The sequence below is a fragment of the Bombus huntii genome, chromosome 15 (assembly GCF_024542735.1).
Source record: "Bombus huntii isolate Logan2020A chromosome 15, iyBomHunt1.1, whole genome shotgun sequence".
In the NCBI taxonomy this organism is placed as follows: domain Eukaryota; kingdom Metazoa; phylum Arthropoda; class Insecta; order Hymenoptera; family Apidae; genus Bombus; species Bombus huntii.
In genome coordinates, this window is record NC_066252.1 from 10,373,014 (window position 1) to 10,390,918 (window position 17,905).

At 36.0% G+C, this 17,905-nt stretch overlaps 4 protein-coding genes across 5 annotated transcripts in view; 3 read left to right on the plus strand and 1 right to left on the minus strand.

Annotated features, from left to right (window-relative positions):
* Positions 1 to 253: 253 nt before the first annotated feature.
* On the plus strand, positions 254 to 1,567 carry LOC126873892 (uncharacterized). Its single transcript, XM_050635226.1, has 2 exons — positions 254 to 418; positions 565 to 1,567. Exons 1-2 carry the CDS (start codon positions 254 to 256, stop codon positions 895 to 897), a joined length of 498 nt encoding a protein of 165 aa, XP_050491183.1. The 3' UTR covers positions 898 to 1,567.
* Positions 1,568 to 4,284: 2,717 nt separating this feature from the next.
* LOC126874095 (coatomer subunit beta) lies at positions 4,285 to 8,769 on the plus strand. Its single transcript, XM_050635728.1, has 10 exons — positions 4,285 to 4,449; positions 4,619 to 5,033; positions 5,109 to 5,442; positions 5,520 to 5,808; positions 5,884 to 6,224; positions 6,313 to 6,577; positions 6,714 to 7,081; positions 7,178 to 7,622; positions 7,696 to 7,931; positions 8,133 to 8,769. Exons 2-10 carry the CDS (start codon positions 4,666 to 4,668, stop codon positions 8,361 to 8,363), a joined length of 2,877 nt encoding a protein of 958 aa, XP_050491685.1. The 5' UTR covers positions 4,285 to 4,449; positions 4,619 to 4,665; the 3' UTR covers positions 8,364 to 8,769.
* Positions 8,770 to 8,906: 137 nt separating this feature from the next.
* On the minus strand, positions 8,907 to 17,784 carry LOC126874093 (transient-receptor-potential-like protein). Of its 2 annotated transcripts, none has more exons than XM_050635726.1 (18): positions 17,568 to 17,784; positions 17,069 to 17,260; positions 16,767 to 16,989; positions 16,441 to 16,638; positions 15,681 to 15,870; positions 15,189 to 15,377; positions 14,163 to 14,353; positions 13,913 to 14,091; positions 13,149 to 13,433; positions 12,630 to 12,820; positions 12,443 to 12,525; positions 12,166 to 12,287; positions 11,913 to 12,100; positions 11,360 to 11,550; positions 10,815 to 11,014; positions 10,451 to 10,732; positions 9,660 to 9,798; positions 8,907 to 9,220 (listed from the first exon to the last, which is right to left on the minus strand). In XM_050635726.1, exons 2-18 carry the CDS (start codon positions 17,246 to 17,248, stop codon positions 8,949 to 8,951), a joined length of 3,303 nt encoding a protein of 1,100 aa, XP_050491683.1. In that variant the 5' UTR covers positions 17,249 to 17,260; positions 17,568 to 17,784; the 3' UTR covers positions 8,907 to 8,948. The 2 variants fall into 2 exon arrangements, with proteins under 2 accessions (XP_050491683.1, XP_050491682.1); XM_050635725.1 differs by having other exon boundaries at positions 17,069 to 17,283.
* The window catches only part of LOC126874092 (uncharacterized), a 28,151-nt gene continuing 19,973 nt past the window's right edge, over positions 9,728 to 17,905 (plus strand). Inside the window, exon 1 of the mRNA XM_050635724.1 lies at positions 9,728 to 9,867. The gene's annotated coding sequence lies outside the window, so the exon portion shown is untranslated. The remainder of the gene's footprint in view (positions 9,868 to 17,905) is intronic.

Genomic DNA, 17,905 nt, shown 5'->3' on the forward strand with positions numbered 1-17,905 from the left:
ATAACATTTTTAGTGACGATAAAATGATAAACCGAACACAAAATCCAACTATCCAATTAAAACAAACCCGATTGCAAAGTCGGTCTGGCGACACGTTCAAGCTGATAACTTTCTCGTTAAAAGTACGAAGGATCGTGGTTAATATATGGAGTAACCGAAAGACCGGCGAATCGACGATCTCGCGTTCTCGATCCGAGGAAACAGCTGTTTTGCTATTTGTTGGAATTTAGTCGAAACGGTATCATTGGTGGACATGTGTCAGATTCGAGTGGCGTTATTCACGACGATGTTGCTGGCAATAGTCGAGATCTCGATAGCCAACACGATAAGCCGACAGTCCTTACAGTGTAAAAACGTCGCCAGGGATGCGATTATGAATAGCTGCAAGGGAGAAAGGATAAAACGATCCATGGGGAATGTCCAGCTATTACTTCATTATCTACGTAATGGTAATGTTCCACGCGGTTGTTTATATTTATATCGGTAGGAATTTTTTAATTTTCTATCAACACAAATCTTTGAATATTCAATTTTAAATATCGAAAGTTGAATATTTAAAGCGAGTTGAAAATTATTTCTTTTCTCATGCAACAATGTATAGTGTATATATATTTTCTTCGTAATACTTCACCAGATCAGGAATGTAAAAGATTAATGAAGCGAAAATCGATTTCCTTTACAGAGAATGTCGAAGTTTCACGGCGTCCAGAAGATCTGCTCGGCTTCAGCTTAAGCTCCGACGAATTGGAAGAACTTCTGGACGAGGTCGGCTACAGAATGCCCAGAAGTTCGAAGGATCGGAGCAGGCAGATCTTCCAAAGCGTTGCCATGAAATGCTGCCCGAATCCGAAATTATGCTACGATAATCCAGGAATAATTCCTTGCATGGGATATTAACGACAACCTTGCAGTTCATTATTGAACTTTTTTAGAGTTTAGTAATGAATCGCGAGATTATCATTGATATGCCATGCGAGAAACTTTAGTAATTTTAATAATTTTAGTACGAAAGAAAGTTTAGTCATTTTTGAACAGAAAATCTGAATGACGACTGTTATACGATCGATCGTACTTAAATTTTCAGCTGTGCGTTGAGAATCTTTGAGAAAATAAAGTACTTGTTCGCTAAGATGTTGTGCTTTGTCTAAAGATTTTGCTCACTTTGTTCGAGTCAATATAAATTGTATTTAATTGGAATTTTATATTCGCATAACAGAGGAAGGTAGAATTTTGAAGAACGAATGGTTAACCGAGATAATTGCCGGCTTAATACAGTTTCTTATCATTACGTCATTAAAAAACGTAAGAAATTCAAACATATATGTATATAAGTAATCGTACACTTCTTGATCACGTATTACAGTGTTTAACTCTGTAGGAATTTGGACAAATTGATCGACCTTTATCGTCGATTTATCTTTTCACAAATTTCTCAATCTCGCTGTCAGCGTCGAACTTCTTAAAAGGTAAACCAATTTATTTCCACAAGTTTATTCATTGTGAGAAAATGGTGTAAATACGGCGAAACTGCATCTATCTGAAGGTAAACCGTAAAATCGTAGCCAATGGGAAGAATCGATTATTATTATAGAAACTATCATCTGAACTACTAGTCTTTCTATAGATGCAGTCAAATAAAATTGCAAGAAAAGCTGGACGAAAGTAACGTTTACGACATTCTCTCTCCTCTACATTTCAATTTACAGAGTTAATTGAAATTGCTTCAGGGGCATTAAATTATATGCATAGACCGTAAAACGACGAACGAAATACCAATTACCAGAGGAAACTGAATCGCTCGAAACGGGACAATAGCTCGTTCAACTATAGAAAATGATTCGGGCGATCGAAACAACAAAGGAGACGCCGACAGCGTGACGAACGCGAAGCTCTTTGTGGCAATAATGAGTGATATTCCCGACGATCGGGCTGAAACTCCGTGAAACTACGCCAATAAGAGATAAAAAAGGACGGTGCCGATTATGGCGGAGAGATGGTCAGAACGAGTTAAACGCGTGTCTGACCCCCTTCGTGCGTGCAACGCCCGGTGCAATAGAAGTTAATCGAAAAAAGTAGGTAAGACAGAGACGAGAAGCAATTGAGGATCGGCTCCGGCGTCACGTCGAGACGCTTGCAATTAGCCGGCGCGCGCGCGATCTAGCCGCTAATTTCGTCTGACGCCATAAAACCGCTTCATCGAGCTGGAATCTCGAAAAATTAACAGCGACCACCAATGGGAATTTCTCTAATCGTGTCTAACGAGATCGATTGCTTTTCGCTGGTTAATGGTTTATATTAGATTGTTCCAAAACATTCTTTCGTTTTATAAGCAAATAATAGATGATAGATTATCCATTTTTTGTTATTCACCTATTATTTCCTTATAAAACGAAAGAAACTTTTGAGACAACCTAATATCTACGCTGACTCGCAGAAATATTATGTAAATTGTCAACATTTGCCATAGAAAATTTGTATGGCTACATGTAAATGTATTATATAAGATATTTTATTGGTACCTGAAACGATGTGTAACATATGATACAGAATAACGTAACAATATAATATAAAATTATGTAATATTTAGAGTATTATGAAGTTTCATTAATGTAATGATTTCATTGAATATTGATGTTTATTGATGTAATGAATAATTGAAAAAAGTTTGCTTCATATTACACAATTTGCTGTTACGGATGTGTACTTTTAATCCGTATTGAAGATATTAGCCTGTTTCTATATAGATCATAATCCGATTACGATTGGAATTCGCCCGAGTATTTGTTTTTATTCTTCCGATAACGAAACCAGGTACTCTTATTACAATAAGGTTTGATTGATTTTTCTAAGCCTATTAGAAGCTTTTATACTTATAATTCTTCTTTCAATTTGATGCTTTTTTTTAATCTCTTCAACTTCACAAAAATAATATTCGCAGCAAAATGCGAAGAAAACATAAAACGAAACTGGTTTCACATATGTTAAATGGAAAATTTTTAAAGATATATGTCATCCTCAATAAAATTCTACATGGATGTTTATTATTCAAAGAGAAAAATACGCCTGTCAATCATAGAGATCTGATCACGTATACATATATGGTAATGTGTCATATGGTCATCTTGTTTATCAATGAAAAATGCTGTAATTATTCGAAACGCAACATAATTATTTTTTAATATCCTATATAAGTGATAACGCGATTATGCAATAGCCCCGAGCGATTCTATTTGCAACAAAATGACTCGAATACCATGAAGCAACATAATATCCATTTTTCTTACAAGAATTAGATCGCTAAATTTTTGTTTCATTTTTATTCTCTTTAATAGTGGAATTGTTCAAAGTATTTTTATCGCGTGTAATACTTCGTTGGTGAAGTTCGCGAACGGGTTATTCGCTTATTTGAACGCAGTTGCAATCTATTTAGTTCAGTTTGTTTTCTAGGTCAGTAGTGCTCCACTTGAGACAGTTCGCTAATCGAGATGGTTTATCTTTGAAGGAAATAAATTAATAATATTTAGTAACAATGTATCTCGTTCGATTAATAGGTTAAACGCTTTATTTAGTAAGTATACGCTTTACTTCTTATTTTTTTCTTCTGTACTTTCATTTCGGAATTATTTGTGGGAACAATTTTAATTGTACATTTTTTTTACGAATCTTTGCGTGAAGAGTAAACAAAAACAAGATGCAAGTGAATACCTGCTTATTAACAGAATTGTAATTTAATCAGGTGGTTCGATTAATTATGCAAGTTAAGAAATTTTCAAAAAACATTTAAATGTTTGTAATTTGTAATACATTTATTATTGGATACTTAAATTTATTATTAGATCTTTAGCAAAATTTCGACTCGTACGAATTTAAAACACACATTTTTAAATGTGCCTTGACAATATTAATAATTAAATTAACATACACTTTACTTTCATATCTATCATCTAAAACAATCGTCTCATTAAATTTAATTACAATTGAGAAAATGACGTGTTTAAATATTTTCTGTGATCAGTGACATTTAATAATTTTTTAAGAAGTACTAACAATTCAATATTACGTAAGTATAAACATTCTTTACCGTGTGATTTACATACAGATTTTATAGAAACATTTCTTCGTACATTTGTGTTAAAGCATGATCGTTCGTTGTTTTAAACTCGAAGTATTATAGAATTAAAGAAGAATGAATGACAGTAAATCTTATATTTGCACAAAAACAAGATATAAAGAATATTTTAGAAAAGAAATAAAATGACGAATTCAAAAATATGTGATCTACGTGGAAAGCGTAGACCGTGGCGCTATCTATTCCTAATTCGAATAGTCCCCTTGTGCAGGGGTTTGACACGTATGCTGTTTTCATTGTTTCGAGATTCGTATAAATGTCAGTTGACCAATTGAAAGATATTGTTGCTTTTTGTTACTGCACGATTTTCTTTTGATCAGGTATGTCAAGCTCAATAAACACAATCTATAGTATCGTCTTCAATATGGCAAAGTAGAGGTATAGTGGAGGGCAACCTAACCTCACTTTCAATGTATTTTCCGAATAATATATCACACGATCATTTTGATTATTCAGTCGCAAATTATACACAGATTTCTTAATTTGCAGGTCGTAGAAGAAAAAGTTTTCTGACATAGTGTAAAGTAACCGCAAAAATGAGTACTATTGTCGAACAACCTTGCTATACTTTGATAAACGTTCCAACCGATACCGAACCATTAAACGAACTGCAGTTAAAACAAGATCTGGAGAAAGGCGATGTTCAGACAAAGATCGATGCTCTTAAGAAAACCATTCACATGATTTTGAATGGTGAACGCTTGCCTGGACTTTTGATGACTATCATTAGATTTGTATTACCATTACAGGATCATACCATAAAGAAACTGCTTTTGATATTCTGGGAAATTGTACCCAAAACTTCTCCCGATGGAAAATTGCTTCAGGAGATGATTTTAGTTTGCGATGCTTATAGAAAGGATTTGCAGCATCCTAATGAGTTTGTTAGAGGATCGACTTTAAGGTATAAATATATCGATCGCTTTACTTTAGTTGTTGAAATGCTAGACTAATTTAAAAATATGCTTGTATATTTCAGATTCTTGTGCAAATTGAAGGAACCAGAACTTTTGGAGCCTCTGATGCCTGCGATAATTGCATGTTTAGAGCATAGACACTCTTACGTTAGACGTAATGCAGTCCTGGCTATTTTTACTATTTACAGAAACTTTGAATTTCTTATACCAGATGCTCCAGAATTAATAGCAAAATATTTAGAGGGAGAACAGGATATGTCTTGTAGGAGAAATGCATTTCTAATGTTGTTACATGCTGATCAGAGCAGAGCATTGTCTTATTTAGCAGCTTGTTTGGATCAAGTGCCCAGCTTTGGCGACATATTGCAGTTAGTTATTGTAGAATTAATTTACAAGGTGCATATATTTTAAACAAGCTCCTACTAGTAGTAAAAAATCGAATACCAAATATTAATAAACGTATATTTTTATAGGTTTGTCTTGCAAATCCGTCAGAGAGAGCTCGTTTTATCAGATGCATCTATAGTTTGTTGAATTCACCCAGTGCTGCTGTACGTTATGAAGCAGCTGGTACTTTGGTTACACTCTCCAGTGCTCCTACGGCGATCAAAGCTGCAGCTTCGTGCTACATCGAATTAGTTGTTAAAGAAAGTGATAATAATGTTAAATTGATTGTCTTGGATCGTTTGATTGCAATGAAGGATAGTCCTGTTTACGAGAGGGTCCTTCAAGATTTAGTGATGGATGTACTCAGGGTTCTAGGTAAATTTCTGAAGACGAATAAAACTAGTAACTCAAAATATAAAAAATTGATTAAGGCTTTAATTCATATTTTAGGTTCTCCAGCATTGGAAGTTAGAACAAAAACATTAGCTCTAGCGATGGATTTGGTAACAACCCGCACAGTCGAGGAAATGGTACAATTACTGAAGAAAGAAGTGCTTAGAACAGCTGGCGGAGAACACGAAGACGCTGGTCGATATCGACAATTACTCGTTAGAACACTACATGCTTGCTCTATCAAATTTTCGGACGTGGCGGCTACAGTAATTCCAGTATTAACAGATTTCTTGTCTGAGAATAACGAGGCCGCTGCTACTGATGTTCTTGTGTTTGTTCGCGAAGCTATTCAGCGATTTGAAAATCTCAGACCACTTATTGTAGAGAAACTGCTTGAGGTACGTATTAAAGAAGTAAAAATTAACAAATTTGTATTCGTTTTCATATCTCAACAAATCAATTTTTAATCTTGCGTTTTATGTATAGGTATTTCCACATATACGATCGGTAAGGGTACACAGAGCAGCGTTGTGGATTCTTGGTGAATATGCAACGTCGAAAGAAGACATAGAAGCTGTACTGAGTCGTATACGGGCTGCTTTAGGAGAATTACCATTATTGGAAGCAGAGAATAAACGTCAGTCTGGTGAGAAATCAACAGAAGATGGAAGCGCACAAGTTACACCAGCACAGTTGGTCACGTCAGATGGCACATATGCTAGTCAGAGTGCATTTAGTGCGGCGTCCTCACGTAATTATTTATTACCATTTACCTAACTACTTTAATATGTTGTTGTTTTTTTCACTAGAAAATGATTAAAATATTGATTTTCTTCAACAAAAAAGAAAATATAGCATTTATAACATTTATTTTTCTAATATTACAGGAAAGAAAGAAGAAAAACGCCCAGCATTAGTTCAATACATGATGGAAGGCGACTTCTTCATAGGCGCGTCTTTAGCTACAACCTTAGCTAAATTAGCGCTTCGTTATAAGAGTCTTGAAATAGATGTGCAAAAGAGCAATCGTATACAGGCTGAAGCGATGTTCGTGATGTCCAGCGTAATGCAGTTGGGTCGTTCGGGTCTCCCTGCTAAGGCAATAACGCACGATGATGCAGAACGTTTGTCCTTATGCTTGAGATCACTGGCTTCCCCGACGGCACTTGTGCAGAAAGTTTTCACAGAGGGATGTCGCGAAGCTCTTGGTAGAATGCTGACAGCGAAAGCCGAAGAAGATTCACAGAATCAAAAGGTTTTTTTTCAAATCTATCTAATATATTCTTCCTTAATTCTTATATAGTCTTGGTCTCAGTACTTGTGCAAATGGTACATTCTTTTGTTCACACAGGCAAAGGAGAAGCCAAGTAGCGTTGTTCAAGTAGACGACGCGATACAATTCTTACAGTTGAGCCGTGGTTCGGACTTGGCAGGTGGAGCTGGTGATGTATTCGAACAAAGTTTGAGTGCTGCTGTCGCTGGAAGACCCGGTGCTAGTGGAGATGCGCCAACTCCCAGTGCTTTGAGCAAGGTTACCCAATTAACTGGCTTCTCAGACCCTGTTTATGCAGAAGCTCTTGTTCATGTTAATCAATACGACATTGTACTCGATGTATTAATCGTTAATCAGACCGAAGATACTCTGCAGAATTGTACGTTAGAGCTTGCTACGATGGGTGACTTGAAACTCGTAGAGAGACCACAGCCTATTGTGCTTGCTCCTCGAGACTTTGCAAGCATTAAGGCAAATGTGAAAGTGGCATCCACAGAAAATGGAATAATATTTGGAAATATAGGTAATTAATAAAGATTCGTGCTGCTACTTTGTTTATCAAAGACATATAAGAACGCGAATTCATCGATTTTCAGTCTACGACGTGTCTGGCGCGGGATCTGATAGGAGCGTGGTGGTGTTGAATGACATACATATCGATATCATGGATTATATAGTGCCAGCAACGTGTACCGACTTGGAATTCAGACAAATGTGGGCAGAATTCGAATGGGAGAACAAGGTGTCTGTAAATACGACGTTATCAGACTTGAGGGAGTATCTCGCTCACTTACTAAAATCTACAAATATGCGCTGTCTCACTCCAGAAAAGGTACTGTACTTTAAATTTAATTTTTTTTTATAAATATGTATATATACATTTTTTTCGTGAAACTTTAATCAACTTTAAAAATAGTGAAAAAAATTGTAGCAAGATTCTTAAAAAAAGGAAACATTTGCATTGTCATTAACGGTGGCAAGCAAAACCTTAAATGTCAAATTTCTAAAAATAGGGGAACAAATATATTTTCAGGCCCTTTCTGGACAGTGTGGTTTCATGGCAGCGAACATGTACGCGAAATCGATATTCGGTGAGGATGCACTGGCGAATATGTCCATCGAGAAGCCACTGAATAAACCAGATGCCCCAGTGGTCGGTCATATCCGTATTAGAGCGAAAAGTCAAGGCATGGCGCTGTCGTTAGGCGACAAAATTAGCTCTACGCAGAAAGGTCCACAAAGCAAAGTGGTGCAAGCCGCTTAGAGAGTATAGTTACTTGACCTATGGTGTATCCTCAGTATTTAAGTTATTTCTAAGGTGAAAAAAACGCGTAGCCAATCGAGTTTATTCAAATGAAAGAACACGTAAAATGCTGTCAAAATGGCAGTAGCCATTTGCCTTCGTCAATTCCATGATTCAAAGTTTCTTCGAACGTCACGATGTTGAGATATATTTTATACGATTAGTGCATTAACTTATGCGTTGTTTTAGTTTTGTTTCCTCGTGTCCAGCGCCATTGAATCACAACACCGATTGTACCCGTGAGCGAAGAAATATATACATATACGATACTTCAGCTGTACAAGCTTGTATTTTATTCCGTTAAATTGACGTTTCTAATACATACACATATTTTTTAAGAAATAAAAAATGAATACTTTACACCGTCCTTTCGATGCTGATTTATTATCTCCTCTACGTATGTCGTAAAAATGTATAGTATACAATTTGTCTTTTTAAAATATTGGATTTAACAGTTTACTTTAAAGAATATAAAATGAAGTTCAGTTCATATGCCTAAATGAAATTTCATAAGCTATGTTTCTTTTATATTATTTATTCAGTGTTTCACAGCCAGCCACCTCTTCGAGGCGACCTATTATTCGATACTCGTGGTGATCGAGACGTTATGTCCACTAACTTTTCTTTATCCTCTGGCATGTTTAAATTCTTTTTCGGACTCAGCGTAGGTTTCAATCGTGACTTTATCGTTTTGCCATCCGTATGGGCAGATAACGTCGATTCTGTGTCAGTGTTAGGTTTCTTCATGGCCCTCACTGGTGAACCGTATGAAGACTGGGGATTGTTCATTGCGTGGATGGGGAGTGCCGATGATGTTTCTGTAAACACACGTATTATTAAAAGAAGAAGTTCATTTCTTCAAATGGAATCGTAACTACTAAATTAAAAAAAAATAGAGAAATTAATTTCACAAGTCGCAATAGAAGTAGCTTACAGAATTTTTATAAAATTTTCTACTCAAGTACGCACAAAGTTTAATGGAAAACAAACATGGAGACATAGAATAAAAATATATCCATTTTTTTATTTTCATTTACGAACATTATAGATATTTGACTGAATTTCTTTTTATACAGAGGATCAACGAAAATATTTATTTATATTGATTTATTATTATTATTTATTTGAATGAGAAAACAGTTCCCTTGTATTGAAAACATTTATAAGAGCTTTGTGAAAGCAAGTAGTATTGATTAATTCTGCTATGAATGTAGTAATAAAACAGCGCTCTTTAAATAAAAATAACAAAGTTCTTACCAGTCGATTGTTGGTAGGCCGTGGTCGAAGAGTTCGCGGACTTCCTTTTGACGACTCGCGGTGGCGTACGAAGCGATACTGGTGGTGCAATCTTAGCGGGCTTCTCATCGACATAGTCCATTGACATCACGGGCTTCGTCTATAAAGGAAAGCAACAACCCATTACGTGACTCCCCTTAGACGGGATCCAAACATACGCGCGTGCAAGGTACGAACAAATTACAATCTTTGAATTAAGAAACTTGTGTCTTATAATTAATTATATAGCATTTTATAAGTATTTAATTTTTTCATGATATATTAAGAAAAAATTAAGACTTATTAACAACAATCGAAGATTTTTAAAGAACTTCTTCCTTTGAATAATGAATTTGCTATTGGGAAACAATATTTTCCGGAATTTTCATAGGTTTTAGTTCGAGTTTCGATAAAAAGAATTACGGAGATCTTGAATTTGGAGAACTACTACGAATTTTCACAAAATCTTTTTTTTTTGGCTTTATATTCAAAGATTGAGGTTTAATATTTTGCAAGAAAATTTACTAAGTTAATTAAATTCCGTGAAATCCAAAATTTTCCATTGGAGGATTAACAGGATTTTGCTCAAAATCGTTTTTGATTTTGATACTCAAATATAAAGAATTATGCTTATGAAAGTTTAATTAACTATAATCGACAATTTAGATTATAAATAAATATAGAAACGGATAATAGATATATCGACATAAATAAATATGTAAGTATGTAAATTTTTATTTATCTAAAGTGTTAATACGCAAAGTGGTACTTACTTTAACAACAGCTTCATTATGGTTTGCCGTGAGAGTAAAAATCGGAGGTTCGGTCAATGTTTCATGCGGTTTCTCTTCAGTTTCGACTATATCCTGAAGAACATGAAGAATCGTCGAAGCTGTGCTTTCAGGTAGCTCTACAGGCGGCACAGGTGGCAGGGGGCTCTTATTGTTTAATCTCTGTGCTTCTTCCATGGCTGCTTTCAAATGCAATTGATTTTGAAGAGACGCTTTGCTGTTACTTTTACCAATTTGAGAGCTTTTTATCGCGCTGTCCACGACCTGCAATATTTCATTGATTGTCTCTTCGTTCACAACGAATCAAATGTTAATTTCATTACGTAAGTTCAAACACGATTTTCACCTGGCTCCAACGATGATTAGCAGATTTTAATACGGCTAATTTGGCAATCCTTTTCCATCTGGCGATGTTATCTTCGTCTTCATCCGGTTGCTGAAGAGAATCTACCTGTTCTTCGGACTCCGTACCCGAGACAGGAACTGCTACCTGGAAGTCCTTCATCAGCTGGCGTTCCCAGACCCTCATTTTTTTGCCTAGAATGGCTGATTGTTCACAGGAGTGACGAGAGTTAGTTAGTTGTAATAATTAATCGAAAAGTTGAACGAATCATTGAAGTTTTCAGTAAAGATTTTAATCGATCGTAGGAAAAGTACTTTACTTATTTCAATTCTTTTATTCTTATAAATATTCCATATTCATTCGTATTGTTTATAGATATATTCTTATTTTGTATCCTATATTTTTTATTTTTGTTCTAGAATTTCCTTATTTCCTCATTTGTCGTTTTTTTTTTGCCAATACTATATTTATTATTCAGCAATTTATCAAACATCAACATTTATCAACATTAAAATTTCTTTTCTCTTAAAATCCTTGAAATCGCTTACTTCTTTCTTTAGTATCAGCCCCAGCGATATCCATGCCGTTCCTCTGTAAGATATCCAGCAATTCGCATCTCCAAGATGACAAATCTGATTTTAATTCGTGAACATCGTCCTCGGTAACAGGATCCATTTCGTGTTCAGAATGCGAGTTCACTACGTATCGCCATATCAGAGCTCTCATCACGGCTGCGTACCTGATCAGAGCAAACAAGAACGTCGTAAAATTAGTAAAACGCCATGGTAGATATGGTAACTCTTAGCATACTAAGAACTCTTTCATCCAGGAGGATTATTAAAAGACTATAGTCTCATATTTAATATCTAACAAGGAACAATATCTTCTAGAACGTAGTATTTCGCTATTTTTCTAAATCTTGATAAATTATTCTCTTTCAATTTCGCCGAAAGCAAAACTTTATGTCGATTGTCAGAAACTGAAATATCAACTGAAATTGAACTATGAATTTTTCAAATAACCCACTGTATAGCTTGTAAGTCTTAGTATTATTATCAATTTGTATTATGCGATGAATTATTGTTAAAGCTCGATTATTACTTAGACTCGTGTGTCCGCTTGCGATCGCTCGTTTCTCTTTCGAATTTCTTCTTCTGCAGGCCGCACAGTCTGAAGAGTAATTTCGGTGGCGGAAAAATATTGAACGGAGGCGGAAGCGTGTCGCCATCCTCGAAGTAGCTCATCCATAGCTTCGTCCGCGCGAACTTCCACTCCTTGTCAGCGCGTTCCTGTTTACATGGGATTTTACGAATCGAAATTCTCTCGTTCTTTCATGTTATGAAAAGTGATTTACCTCGATGACAGCGTAGCTGTTGCTCATCATGGCGATGAGAAGATTCAGCAGAACGATCACGTTGATCACAGAATATGAACCAAACATCAACAGGCCCCAGAATCGAGTGTAAGTCTTGATTCCTCAAAACAGAAATCGACATAACGAAACCAAGAGCTTTTTTAATGCATATTAATCAAAATCGAGAAATATTATTTTACGAATTTATGATTTATTAAAAAAAGAAAACAATAAGATAGATTTATGGCATAAAAGTTGGATGATTCTCTCGGTTTACCTGCGAGTTCGAAGCTTTCTATGCCAATTCCTCCGAAACTAGCCCAGAATAAACTCTGGCACGACTCGAACAGATTGCTGAATCTATCGGAGAATATTATAAAAAGAATAATTGTTGGATTGAATTGAGAAATCGGAGAAAATAATTTTTAATAAATGATTGTTGATTACGATGCACGAATACTAGCCTTCTCCATCTTAAACAGGACTCGCTGGTAGGATCCCAAGATGGGTCCGCGATGTTATCGTAACATTTCCGTCTCTCCAATTCCGTGAAGTACCAAAGCAGTTGGTTTAGGCCACAAGCAAAGGCGAAAAGTACCAACGTGTAGATGAAGAAGAACTTTACGATGTCTATCACCATTCTACCTAAGGATATCTGGAAGAAAACGTATTTTCCAACGATGATACTGTAGATCAAGAACGATGGAGCTCTTTAAAAAAAATCAGAATTGGAAACAAAAAGAGAATTCTGTTGAGATTTTCGTTCGATCGTAGAAGTTTGTAATTTTGTAATTTTAGAAAATTTTCGGAATTTTTCCTTAACATTTTATTCATTTTACGTACCAATTCTTTTATTCATCTTTCTTTCAAATATTTCTGTTTCCTCTATCTATTTTATATATTTCCTTCTTGGCATTGTTTTTTCCAATTTTTAATCGATCTTTTTAATTAAAAAGGTTCACGATATCGGGAATAACAAGTACCTGAAGAGGCCCCAAATGAGGATTGATACTGAACAAATGAATCAGTTTCAAAGCGCTGAAGATGTTAGCGGCTGCGAACAAACCCTCCGCTATCAGCTGAGGATCGAAGTCGCTCCATGTTTCTCTCGGGACCAAAGCTGCCATAGGGTTCTGATTAATCTCCGCTCTTTGTTGAAGGTACGCGGCAGTTCTAAGAACCACAGTTGCGATGTAGAGAAAGTTTTTGGTGAAGTCGATGAAATTCCACATGTCTCGTAAATATGCCTTCAAGCCATCCACATAGGCCTTGAAATTTGTAGCGTATTAATTTGTTGTTATTCGATTCTACGACATAATGTGTTAAATCTACTATTCCAAAGTAAACTCGGTTTTATATATGTACATTAGTTTCATACGAGATCTTCGTATTCCTTTCTTTAGGATTTTCCAACTATTTCTACATCTCTTAACGAAGCTTAGCAGTATTTGACAATTCCTAACACGAACGAATTCTTTGCATTTTCGAGCTTATAATTCTATAGAATTCCACGGAATTAAAAACTAAGATGGTTAATGAAGTGTAGCTGTGGCATAATTTCCTCTGGACAGAGATTTTTCAAAGATTCCAAGATCATCTCCAATTTGTTAAACAACGTACATTCGATACATTTTATCATCGATAGAATGTATTATACATCTTTGATGCGGTATATATTTTTTTTATATGAACTCGAAGGCCTATAGTGTAGTGTAATAAACGAAATAGAGAAAAAAGTAGAAAGTACCTCTCTCATTTCTTGCCAAATAAATCCAAGAACATAGAGAACAACTACACCCTCTAGAAACGAAGGGGCTGCGCCCCTTTGTCTCGCTAGTTCCATCTCGATATCCCTTTTTGCCTTCTCGCTGCCGAATATCTTTACTATTTCCACTTCTGCGCGTTGCGACACCAGCATCAAAATAACTAAACAACGATTGTTCATCGTCTAACTTGATCGTTTCATTCCAACAATTATTAATATCGTCGAGACTTACATAGAAAGAACACGTACGAGGCAGCGTGAACGAGAAATTTGACGAATGGCTTTCGCATCATTTGACCAGTTTTCGAATTTGGCGCTAGTAAGTACATTATAGAGTAGAATGGAAACATGAGGGCAGTTTTTGCAAGAACGCCGCACTTTTGCCACGTGGTCATACGCCGAAAGCCAGGTAGACCGTCGTACCTTCGATCGACGAATAAGAAGAAGATAATTTAATTTAGAATTAATATTCTGCTCACACTCTTATGCAATTATTAAGATAATTTAATAGTTAACTACTCTCGTAAAAATATTTAATAGATAGTCTGTTGTGTTACTTAATAATTAGCTATTAATATTGTGAATTATTTTAGCGTACAGAATGTATATGATACGTAAAAATATGTAAAATACCCAAAATATAGTATATGCTGTAATATTTAGTGATCGAAATAAGTCTTTGGTTAGATTCTGCTTCTTTATGGGACCAATAATATAAATTTGTATAAACATCCACAGTCTATCCATTGTATACAGTTAGTTATTTTAACGAACCACTGACTATTCTACAATTTGTGCCATAAGGAAACGAAAAATCTGTTAAGTAACTGATTTTTAGGAAACTGAACTTTGCCTTAACTCTAAAGCTTAATTCAGTGACCTTCTCGAGGAACAAGTATCTTTATTATCTTTACTATTCCAAGATTCTTTTGCTCTAGTTGAAAAATTCTAATTAAAATAAAGCTGTAACGTTAAGAGAGATCTCCGAATATCCCTCTTAGTACGATCTCGTCATCTTAATGTCCTCTCCCTTCTCTGCTTCTTCTTTAATTTCCACCTCGCAAAATGATTTTTATGAATCGTGTTTTAATATCAGTAATCGGTTTTAATATCAGTAAAACGTAACAAGAAGGTCTAATAGTTACAGTGTAATTGAGTTCATTGTTAATATACGAAATAAAGTTTGCAAACAGCCAGTGGCAATTTCACGCGGATAATTCAGGAGCAGAAAATCGAGGGAACTTTGTAACGAACTCACCAGATCGCCGCCAACAGTTGCTGCACGTGGGAATGAGCGACGAAAGTTTTCTGCTTATATTGTATGGCCAATTCTAATCTAGCCAGCTGCTTCCTGGTGACCAAGTTCTCTTCATCCTCAGGATCATAGTTGAGGATCGTGTGCAATTCCGTGGTAGTTCGCACTTGTTGCAGCAGATCAACGGCGAATCTAATTGAAATGAAATCGACGAAAGCTTTTAAGGATATTTCCAGATCTCCAAGGTTTACATATTAGAAAGGACAATTTGTAATTTCAAGAGAAATAGCCATATTTTTTACATTTACTTTTTTATAACTGCAACATTTCTATATCGCGTTATTTTTTTAAATACAGCTTTACGTCTTTGAAAAATATACGATGCAACGTGTTTGCTAACGCGTTGTAGAAAATTAAAAATTTAAATTCATTCACGCGACAAAATGAAATATCGATGGACAAGGTAATAACTAAATGAAAGAGAATGAAATTTACCTCTCCACCTGTCGTCGAAGCTTCAGATATTCGCCCCTACTTTCCGGTTCGGCAATCGTCAGTTCGCGAAGTTCCCAGCTTAATTGAAAAGCTGTTAGCAATGGATCTGGCGAGCTGAGCGCTATTAAGCTCGGACTTGCCAATGCTTTGTACTCGGAAATCCTCGTGGACGAAAGTCTCAGTGGGTCGCCTGGCATAAAAACGAATGATAATGTCAGGGTAATATACCTGTTTTAAATCAGATTCGAGTTTCTAGATTTATATAACTTTGACATTTTTATAATAGCATTTCGAAAATTGTTAAGTAATCCTTTTACTTTCTTCTTCTTGAACCCTTAATTGCTACACTGCAATGGAAATACGTTCGTAGCAATGGAACTTAACTTGATCGAAGATTATCTATACGCTTGACGTCATGCGCTACTCGAGAACGAATTATGACAATGTTTATGACTGCTAAATTCGTTTAGAGAAACCTTTGGAAAAATTTATTCTTTTTCTCGTTCGGAGAAGTTGCACGAAAACATGAAAAATAAATCGCGTGACCAATGGAAAGAAATCGGCAATCAACAATTAGACGAAGAGTTTAATTGTAACAACTGTAGCGTTGTTTAACGATGGCTTATATTTCAACTTACGGTACTTTTATCGAAATCTTCTTTTCTTGATAGAAAAAAGACGTAGAAGTCTTTAAAGAAAGACGAACCTTTATTATTATTTATTTGGGAATTTATTTTATAGGATTGCTCGAGTGTTTTACCTGTGGTCGATCGCAGACAATCGGCACATCCACATTTAATGTCGTGTGGCATGGGCAAAGTGGCACCGCGATCCAGCAACAACTTCAAAATCTCGTAGTTGTTCCGCTGCGCGGCCAAAATCAGAGGCGTGATTTCTGGCGGATATCTCGCGGATGCTGGATCGATCTTCTGCCAACTGTGGATCACATCTTTCGTCGCTACAAATGCAGATCGCATGGATATTTTATAAGAAACGTCAGGTTCGATCGTTTGCTATTTTCTCAATTGTCCACGTGTTTCGCCGAATTAAAAGATTCGATAGCAGGATGGAACATCGATCACTCACAGTTTTCCTCGGTCAATAAATTAGCAGTCAGCAATTCTTCGTGCTCGAGCAGCAACTCTACAGCTTCCACAAATTCTTGATCGATCGCTCGGAGAAGAGCATCCTTCGTCTCCACGCCCATTACCACCAACAATTCAACCATTTCCAAATTCTCTGAATCAATGGACAATGACAAAGCGCCGCGTCCCAAACTATCCACGCAATTTATGTCCAGTGACTTCCCCTAAGATTTAAATACGTTGTACCCTTTTCACGAAATAGAAGTCGATTAAGAAAAAGCATCGATTGGAACAAAGACTCACGTTCACACTACCCTTATTGGCAAATTGAATGAATCTTTTGACGTTAACTAGATCGCCCCGTTCCACTGCTAATAGATATTTCTTTTCTTCGATGTTCAAAGGCCTTGGAAGATGAACTACGTAGCTTTCCATCTCGTTTGGGGGAGCTTCTACCTCTCTCTCTGTCCTCTCGAAGCCCATTTTCGACTACGGCTTTAAAGACAATTTTCGAGGTTCTATAAGACGAAGAAAATCTTTTATAACACGAGTCTTCAAGCGACAAATATCTTTTATATCTGCTATTGTTGTATTTTAATTAATAGGGGAATTAGATCTTTGGGAAAAGAAGAGATTTATGATATTCGACTTCTTTTACCCCCAATCGCAACACACGAATAATGCGAGCTATCTAAGAACCGAATTTCCACCGATTTTCCAATGCACACCAATCTCCACTAACACGTTTTCGTCGAACCAAAACTCTGGAAACAGCTACAACTCTATCCTTTAATTTATTCACCTCCAAACTTGCGACGATTCCACTTCAAATCCACGAACCTTCGCTCCTTGTTCTTTGTCAAAAAATCTCTCGATTAGGTTCTCCAATTTCTGCACCACACTGTCACAAAGTAGTACGAAATTTTCCACGAAATTTCTTCGTACGGAGAATCAACAACGCTCAACGATTGAAAGAATCATCGATGTATTCAAAAAGAGTCAGGTTCGTGAAGAAAGTTTTGTGAGCGAACGACACTGGCGACAGTCGATTTCGCTTATATAGGGGATGATGGAAATCGAATTACGAGTATTAACCGAGACCCTGTTTATTTGCCTAGTCGCTTAAGGCGGTGTACACAC